Source organism: Pogona vitticeps, chromosome 4 (assembly GCF_051106095.1).
Source record: "Pogona vitticeps strain Pit_001003342236 chromosome 4, PviZW2.1, whole genome shotgun sequence".
Taxonomy (NCBI): domain Eukaryota; kingdom Metazoa; phylum Chordata; class Lepidosauria; order Squamata; family Agamidae; genus Pogona; species Pogona vitticeps.
This window is the reverse complement of record NC_135786.1, coordinates 68,373,020-68,382,987: the sequence shown is the minus strand read 5'-3', so window position 1 is coordinate 68,382,987 and position 9,968 is coordinate 68,373,020. Positions and strand designations below refer to the sequence as shown.

The window sequence follows — 9,968 nt, the reverse complement described above, 5'->3', positions numbered from 1 at the left end:
TCCTGGCCGCCAGATCGCTCGGCCCAGACGAGCGGGCGGCGCTCTGAGGCCGAGTTCAGCGGTCGAGAGAGGTGGCTCCGGTCGAGAAGAGCGGCCGAGAGCCGATCCGGCGCCAGGATTTGCAGCGCGTCGCGGGAAGGCGGGGCCTGTTCGGAGCGGCTCGGGAAGTTGCTGAAGTTGGGCCGAGCGAGTGAGCGAGGCGAGCGGGAGGGAGGTCGCCAGCGCCTGCCTCGGCCGAGTGGGCCTTTCGGGCTGCTTTCCTTCCTGGGCGGCCGGTGCATGATGGAAGCAGCATGGCCACTCATTTCTCCTTGACACAGGTAACGGCTGGCCCTTTATTGGGAGAGCGGGCGGCCGGGGCGGTAGGAGAGGCAGCCAGCCAACAAAACTGCGCGAGGAGCGGCCGGGGGGGGGGTTTCTCGCCTCCCGCGCTTGTCTAGGACCGGGGTGCGTCCTTTTCCACCCTTCCAGCCCCCTCTCGGGGAGCCCTTTCCTTCCCGCGCCTCCCCTTCAGCCCCACACGCTCCGCTTCCGCCTGGCCCCTTCCCGCGGCTGCTCCGCCGTAGCCTCTTATGCCCCGCTCGTTCCTCTCTGCCCACCCCAAATCCGCTTCTGCTATCTCCCACCCTCTCTCCTCAACGCCTGCCCCGTCACCCCTTTCCTGCCCAGAGGCTTCCTGGGGTCCTGGGGCGACCGCTCTCCCGCCCTGTCCACGGGGACGCCGCCGCGGCGGGTGCGTGCCTCCTCCTCTCCTCCAGGCCGTTTCACCTCTCGGCTGAAGCGGGCGGTTATCTTACTCCAACTTATGCCGCTGTAAAATGTGTCCCGAAGTTGCTCCAGGGAAACTCTGCTGTGGCCCCGCGTCCCTCGTCTAGCCGTGAGATTGTCACGCATCTTTCCTTTGCCGAGCCTTCCTAAAATCTCCGACCCGTTCATGTGTTCCTTCCTCTTTGGACTTTCTTATTTTCCTTTTTACATCGAAAACAACTTACCTTGGTGGAATCGTTCTCTAACATATCCAAATCCACTTTCTGTGGTCCTGTGACCCTTTTTTTTACCATCCTACCGCTGTTCCAGAGGTGCATCGCCATTCTAAGCTGTTGCGTTCCCTGATTCCTGTTCCTCTGCCTTTCTCTCTTCTTCTGCAAGCACTTGTCTTTTCTCATCCCAGAACAGATGAGGTGTGTTAAGTAGTGAGCAGGTAAAGTCGAATAAAGCTGTGTTTTATATACAGGATTGTGTTATGAGGGGAGAAAAACTAATTTTTTCTTATTTCCTGCACCATAACTGTAAGCCAGCTAAAAGCCAACTTCAACATTGGTCAGATCTGGATGTAGCATAGAACTTTTGGAAGGAGAGGGGGAAACCACTTTGGTGTTCGTAATTTAAACCACTTATGTGTAGAAACTAGTCCTTTTCAACAACAGTGTGTAAATACATTGAAAGATCCTTGTTTGGGGAATGAAGATGCAGCATCTTGGCTACCTCCTTTAATGCAAATTAGTCTTCTCTATATAAACAGGAAGCACAATTTTCATAACTTCTGTAGGTGTTGGATTCTCATGCTTCGGTCATTATCCTATGTTCAGTGCAGTTCTATGTGTGTGTGTTGGAAAAGGAATTGAGTACTACTTAATTCCACTTCTGCACTGGTTAAGTGAGAGGATACTTAAATGGAAATTACTAAACTAGTAATAACAGTGTGTCAGCAAACATTGACAAAGTGAAGTTTGAAGCTAAAAACCTGACTAAGAGGAACTCCATTCTAAGTACAGTAAATACGGATCATCTCAGTTCCTTCTGACCTCACAGTTCCCCCCTCCATATGTTTTTTGATATGTGCTCTCAAGTTCAAACCAACTGTATAGCAAAACTGATGGGGCTTTCAAGGAAAGTGAGATATTTAAGGAGTGACTTAACCAATTCTACACCCCCAGTGAGCTTTCATAGCTGAATGGGGATTCAAACCCAGTCCTCCCAAGTCCTAGCTGTTGTTGTTTCAACTTATATACATCCCTGTAGTGCTACAGCACTCTCTGGGTGGTTTACAGCAGGGGTCCCCAACCTTTTCCAGCCCACGGACTGGCTGGGGAAGGCGAGGCACCCCCGTGCTCATGTACATGTGGAAATGAATGAGTGTGCGCATGCACAAACAGTGCATGCTGCTTGTGCGGGCATGCTGGAGCACGTGTGTGAACCAGCTGTGCAGGGGTGAGTGCGTGCAGGGGGTGGGGTGGGAGGTCTGTCTCCGTGGCCCTGTCCAGCTCAGGCCACAGACCAGCACCACACCCGTGGACCAGGAGTTGGGGACCTCTGGTTTACAGCTTAATTATGTAAACAGCACTTTGCCCTCTACTGAGCTAGGTGATCATTTTTACCAGTTCCATCACTTCATCACACTAGGTATCTTCCATAGATTCATATAATGGCAATTTAGATAGGAACATTTGATGTATCTGATTAAGCTGACTGTAGTTCACAAGAACATTTGCAGTAATAGTTAATAATAGTCTGCTACTAGAGACACATTTACCAACAATTTTGTGAATTGTCATTAATATTATTAATAATGGTTGTTATTTTTCTGCTTTTAATTGCACTCATCTGTAGTTCCAACCACATTACATGCGTGTACCTGAAATTCTGGATAATAGCATTTCGTGATGGAGTGGGCTACAGTCTATGAAACCACATAAAATAGCATTGTTGTTTACTTCATATGATGCCATAAGGCAGTGTTGGTATGGCAGAATAACATCCTCTGGAATGTTACAATAAATTTGCTAGTCTTTATAGTGCAAGACTAATATTAATAAGTGTAAGTGTGGCTGGTCGTTAGTTGGTGTTCCTGGCTCAGTTGAGAAAAATTGAAGTCCAGTTCAAACTGTGGCTTCCACTTCTGATTTGGCAATGAAGAATGTTCTTCTTTGTGGTCTCTTTGAATGCACACGAATGGGTTTAATCTGCGCTTGCACAGAGGTCTCCGGAATATTCTAGAGCTTTTGATACGTTCGTAAAGGACCACCCCCTAGAACATGGGGTCCACCCGTCCTGGCAGTTACCTCAGTTCCTTTTTGCTACTGCTGAGGTCTGTCCTATCATCAAACTCCATTCGTCATTGCTTCTTTAATCTGAGGGAAACTGGAAAAGATTTTTTTGAGTGATTCTTTCCAGCTTCTATACAATCAAAGGAAAATTGTAAGAGACTTTTTGAGAAATTTTTCTCTATCCCCCCTATTTTTCCCTCCCCACCATTTATGCCCCCTTTCCCCTGTTTAAAAGGTGCACCTCATGCTCCAACAAAGTTCCCCTCACAGTCATGATCTCTTTCTTTTTTGCCTGGGGGAGTCTCACCAGCCTTCTGTTTGTCAGTTCTGCAAGAATTTCACTAAACAAGCCCTTAAACTCAGACAACAGCGTCTCAGATCATTCCTCTGGGAACGTTCCTTGCTACCAACTCAGACTATGGAACCGTCCCAGACATCTCAGCCCCCTAAAGAATCTCCGGGTGCAAATACCACTTCTCTGACATTTAAGTCTATTTCAAAGACCAAGCTAAAGTCGAAGTCTAAATCTTCGCATTCAGGAAAGTCCACCTTGGTACCGAATCCCCCTTCAGTATTGGAACACTCCAAATTAAAAAAAAAACAACGAAGACGTCTCCCACCAATTCTCGTCAATCCAGACACAGGCCGATACCGGACAAGACACCACTACAGGGCCATCCTAGACCACCTTGACTCTCCAGAAGAGACCCTTCTTCCTTCTTCTGGTCAACAACCATCTCCGCTGCTGGCACAGTCTCCATCTTCTGTGCTCACTTTGGTTGCCATTACCATCCTTCCTCGATCAGCACAGTCAAGCCCCAAATCCACAGATTGCTCCGTCTCTACAGTATTGGTGATTCCAAGTTGGTATATCCCTACCCGACATATCACCACCGTGCAAGCGGTTAAGAAAGACCCATCATGTGTCAGACACGTGCCATTCCGATGCCAAGCCTGTACTCTAACTGGGTCTCTAGCATCCTGAGAGCCTCCTACTTGATACCGCCACCCAAAACGGGTCATGCTGTATGAGCCTCCATGGTATTATGAGCCACCTCTTAAGCGCTCTCGACATCTTGCAGCCATGGGAGCTTATCATCGTTATCTCTGGAATAAAGTTCTCCCTTCACTTCAATCATCTTCTGGCGAATACAAAGCCCATGGCCTCGCTTTCCACCAGGAGGCCACAGCCCTCGCATGTCAAGAATGTATTACTGCCAGACATGTTATTGAAGGGTCATCCAGGCACATGGCTACTGCTGTAGCCCTTCATAGACATGCCTGGCTATGATCAGCCCATAATTTAGATGATGTTTGTGTGAGAATCGAAGACTTACTGTTCAGTGGTACTGGACTATTCGATAAAAAAACAATGACATAGTGAACCACCTGCAGAAATTAAGAAAAACAGCTCAATCATACCACACCAACTATACTACAGACCACAACGGTATCAGTGGTGCAACCCTTACTCTTACCAACAATCCAGATCATTTACTGACAGGAATAAGTATTCTTTCACAGCCTGCCCCTTCCTTCCAACCTCAACACGGGACACAACGTCAACGCCCCAAACAGTTTTTTCGTTGCCCTGAAAAGAAAGAAAAGCAGAATCTTTGACTTCTCCATCTCCCAGATCCGCTTTACTTACCTTTTTCCTTCCACCACCACTCATCTTTCCACCTGTCTTCCATCTTGGACATCTATCACCACCGATTCCTGGGTCTTCACCATCATCGCTACAGGTTATGCCATAGAATTAATTTTCCCACCTCCACCAAGGTTCGTTCTAACCTCACCATCCATTGCTCTCAAACAAGAAATTCAGTATCTTCTCCTAAAGGACACCATATCACCGGTCAATCCTTCAGAAGGCGATCCAGGGTTCTTCTGCTATTTTACTATTCCAAAACAAGATGGCGGTCTGTGGCCTGTTTTCGACCTTTGGGTCCTCAACTATTACATCATTCTGAGACGTTTTCGTATGGTTACATTAGAACGAATCCTACCCATTCTTCAGCAAAACGACTGGCTGGCAGTTATAGATTTAAGCGATGTGTGTTTCCACATTACCATTCACCAGGACCATCGCAAATTTCTCAGATTCACCATAGGACCCTATGCCTACGAAATCAAAGCCCTTCCTTTCAGCCTCTCTACAGCAGCCCACCTGTATACTCTGGGAATCTCCATCTTCCCCTACATAGACAACTGGCTGATAGTCTCCCCTTCACATTCTCAGGCTTTAAAAGATACCCAGTTGACCCTTTCTCTCCTCGTGGATCTGAGCCTCAAGATCAACAAATAAAAATCCATTCTTGCTCCTACACAAGGGATCACCTACATGGGCACGGTCCTCAACTCTATGAGAGCAAGAGGTGTTTTTTTTCCTCCAGAGAGAGCAGTCAAACTTCACATGATCATTGAACAATTCCTTCCTCACTCAATCATCACAGCACATTCGGCTCAACGTCTCCTAGGCCTTATGACCTCCACCACATTGACCATTCAGCACTCCAGGCTAAAGATGCACTCCCTACAATCATGGTATCTGTCCCTCTTCGATCTTATGACAGACCCATCTTCCAAGCTTCTCCAAGTCACCCCTGAGCTCTCTTCTCAGCTCCTCTTGTGGGACACTCCGTCCAACCTGTTCATCAAATGGTCCTTTGCCCCTCTCCAACCATCGGTTCAAATCACCACTGATGCAAGCCTTACTGGATGGGGGGTCACATTGCAACGGCCTGAATATTCATGCTACCTGGTCCTGCGCCAAGCAAGCTCTTCGTATAAACAATTTTGAGGTCTTAGCCATTTTCAAGGCCTTCCGAGCCTTTGAACCCATCATGCTTGGCAGTGCTGTTCAAGTCACAACCGACAATTCCACCGTGTGCATTTATATAACTTTTACATTTAAGTGTTAATTGAATTCTGGGGCATTTGTTCTCATGTCAGATGATGTGTGTTCAACAGCTCTCCCAATACTATACTTGTCTTTGATGTATCACCTTCAACCTTACTTATACAGTGGTGCCCCGCATAGCAACGATAATCCATTCCGAAAAAAACATCGCTATGTGGATTCGTCGATATGCCGGGGGGGAAGCTCATAAGAACGCATTAAAACACGTTTAATGTGTTCTTATGGGCACAAAACTCACCGCTATGTGGAAATCCTCCATGCGGCCGCCATTTTCGCTGGCCGGTAAGCGAGGAATCCGGGCAGAAACACAGCGGGCGACCGTTTTCTTTACCCGGTGGCCATTTTGGAACTGCCGATCAGCTGTTAAAAAAACATCGCAATGCGAAAATCGGTAAGCGAAACACTTATCGATCGTCGCAATGTGATGTTTTACCATTAAAAACATTGCAATGCGATCGCATTAGTGATCACAAAAACAACATCGCTATGCGGATTCGTCGTTAAACGGTGCGCTCGTTAAGCGAGGCACCACTGTATTGTTATGTTGAAGTACTGTTCTGAGCTCCTCTGAAGATTGGTAGCTTGTTATGTGAAAGCACTATAAAAGTAGCATAAATTTAATTATTAAATGCATAATAACAGTCTGCAAACTCTGTATGAAACTGATAGGTTTCAACTGTTTGGAGGTAGACATTGCTAGTCACTTTATTTTTAAAATGATGTATTCAGTGGTGACTGCAGATCTAAATTTAGAATGCATACAGTACACTACCACACTGCCACATCAATAGAAGAATGTTGCAGTGGGATGATACCTGAAACCCCTAGTTATCCAAATTATACACCTTTTGAAGAGGCAAGGAACATGTATTTTGTTGCTTCTGAATCTGTTTTTTATAATGCTTTTTTCCTAACATTTTAATGTAATGATTAATTCTTTAATATTCTAATAATTTACTGCTTTTATCCCGTAATATTTTGTTTTAATGATATGAGCCACCTTGGGTCTTTTTTTAGGAGAAACACGGGGTAAAAATATTTTTGAAAAAATAATAAATACAAATGTACTTAAAGGAACATTTAGTAAGTAAACACAGTCCTTTCAAAAGTTTAAATATTCTAGCTTTGTGCTAGGTTTGGCCATGTCCTAACTAAACTAACATGAAAGCCAGTGTGCTGTAGTGTAGTGGATAGAATGTTGGAGTGGCTTAACTGTGGACACAGACTTGACCACGGAAACTCATGACGTGTGTGGCAGCAAGGATAAGCAACATCTTGAACATCTCATATACCTTGAAGACCCTGTGATGATAATAATTCTATATATCAAGTTGATTCTGATTTATGGCAACCCTTTCCAGCATTTCTAGATATAGATACTCAGAAGTGGTTTACAAGTCCCTTCTTCTGTGATCACTCTGGGCCTGTGTTGCTTGCTCTGATTCTTCAGTGATGTACAGTGGATGATTGAACTCCCAACCCCTGTGCTCTAGTTCACTGAGCTATCCAGAAAACCCTATTAGCATTGCTATAAGTTGAAAGCAACTTAATGGTACAAAGTACAGTAACACAAACTTAACTAGCAGGTTGTGTGTTCCTTATTTTTGATTCCTGCATCATCCGGTAAAGTCGCCTGACAAGTACTAATTACAGTGAATGTTATGTATTTTTCTTCAATAACCTAACAAAGTATACGTTAATGTTGAATGAAAGGTGGTTGACGCTTACCCAATTACTGAAAAGAGCAGTCATAATGCAAATAATTTGTTACCAAAAAAGAAGGAAATTGCTGTAAAATCAGGTTCTTCTTCATGGTCTCTGACTCATGCCCATGGGTCTGCTGAAAACCATCTTTGGAAAGTTCCACAGTTGAGTAGCTTTTGGAGGTTTTCCCATCTCATCCTCACTGCCCATAAAATGAAATCCAATATAATAGTACTGTACTGTATATCACTTAGTTACTTCGTAGATTTAAGACAAAGGATTAACGCATAATATACATTGCACTTAAATGTTAACTTAATTTTTTCTATGCAGCAGGAATTCTATGTACTGTATTGTGGATATAGAATTATCATACTGCTAAAATTCTGTTGCATAACCTAGCCATGTAAGGCTTAAAATGTCATTAACCTTACATGGAATGACTTATGCAACAGGATTTCAGCCACTCTGTACTGTTCTTCATGCAGGTTTAAGTATTTTGAAAATCTTTTAAAAAGTGACTCATTTAAAACTGCAGTGTTAGACATGACATTTCTGGAGAAATTCCTGTGAAGTTACAAGAAAATTGGAAGGACTGAATAATCTTTATAAAAAGGAATTGTTGTAAGCCCCCCCTCCTCTTGGCTAGCAGAAGTAGGCCACTACACATATGCAAAAAAACTCATAAAACTCTGTTAGAATTTTGGGGGGGATATGTATTGAATTGTACTCTTAAATGCATTATTCAGAACAAGAAAATACATTAATGCTTATAATTTTCATAACTGATACAGGATGTGGAATTCTGCTTTTCTCAGTAGAGGCTTATTCTCTGAGGTGCAGAGTGAGTAGAGCCTTTTATATATATAATCATCGCATTAAAGTGTATTGGAAAGCTTCTACAGAAAAGCTTTTCAAGTGAAGCTTGGCTCTCTGAACACTTTCTCACCTAACTTTAGAAACATGTTAGCGAAACTAGGACCGAAAAGAACTAGATTTCATTGTTTTCTGGCATTTAAAACCAAACACCCAGCTGGAACACTGTGTTGCAATGGATGGTACTCTGTGTTTCTAGAATGTGATCATGTTTTAAATTTGTTTTAAAATAGTATCACACTACCCTAAAATCTCTCCCTTTTGTTTATGTAATATTAGGTTGCTGAAGCTTTCTGATAAAAGTTAACTAGTAAAGGCCAATTTGCCTCTTACTAAGAAGCCTGAGAGCAGAGCTCCTCAAGTGAGAACATATAGTTAACATAAATAACATACAGTACAGTACATCATTAAATTCTTTGCCTCTTGCAAAGTTAAGATCAAATGATATAACATTAGTGAATGTGTATAAAATTTTATAGTGGCTAAAACAGAAGGTTTCAACTAATGAAAAACCTCAGTTCCTTATGAAAAGTTCTTCCGATACACACTTTTGGTCACTACAGTTGCCAGTGACATTGATCTTGTTGGACTGGAATCAAACCTCATGTGACACAAATGCTGAAGTTGCAGCAGTGGCCTGGGCTTAGTGATCTGTGTTGTTATGGCTGTTTTCTTTTTTATTTATGGCGACCCTAATAAGGTTTTGAGATACGTGAAGTGATCAAGGAGTAGTTTACCACTGCCACCCTAAGGGTGTTTCTGTGACTATTTGGGAATTTGGACCCAGCTACTCTTCACTACACTGGCCCAGTGATTCATAGGACATCTTAATCCATGAACATTTAAGTTATTTCAGTAAAGTTCTTAATTTTTTGTTAACCACCAAAGTGTCTCTTTTATTTTACTATGTATTATTTTAATTATTTTACTTTTTAATATATATTCAGAGCTCTTGCTGGTTTTGAAGGACAAAATTTATAAAGGAAATATCTGCAAATGTTACCCAATTATAAGTGGCAGGAATCTATGGAGAAATATCCTGAGGATTTACACAGTTTCAGGGTGGGTTAAAATTGAACTTTTTTCAAAAACAAAGTACTGTATTTGATTTTTAAAAATTAAAATCAGATTTTTATGATTTTAATCAAATTTATTTTAATGAAATGCTTTTAGAAGAAAAATATCTAAAGGTAGTTGTCTATTTAAGATACAGTATAGTTTAAAGGTTACTCAGCATAAAATAGAGCTCTTTCATTTGCACTATGCTACAGCATGAAGTTGTATATTCACACAGTATTTACATTTTTGTTAAACTAATTCAGTTCATCCAAGTTATCCAAGCTGAAATAACACACACTTTTTCAGAGTAAAAAACGTACAAAATAAACAAGTTCAGGAAAAGACCTTAATCCCATTGT

At 42.9% G+C, this 9,968-nt stretch overlaps 1 protein-coding gene across 3 annotated transcripts in view; it reads left to right on the top strand.

Moving 5' to 3' along the window:
• Nucleotides 1–161: 161 nt before the first annotated feature.
• Nucleotides 162–9,968, top strand: part of EPS15 (epidermal growth factor receptor pathway substrate 15) — a 72,969-nt gene continuing 63,162 nt past the window's right edge. For all 3 annotated transcript variants that reach the window (XM_020788138.3, XM_072997610.2, XM_072997609.2), the window contains exon 1: nucleotides 162–320. In XM_020788138.3, coding sequence (XP_020643797.3) covers nucleotides 294–320 — 27 coding nt within the window. In that variant the 5' untranslated portion in view covers nucleotides 162–293. The remainder of the gene's footprint in view (nucleotides 321–9,968) is intronic.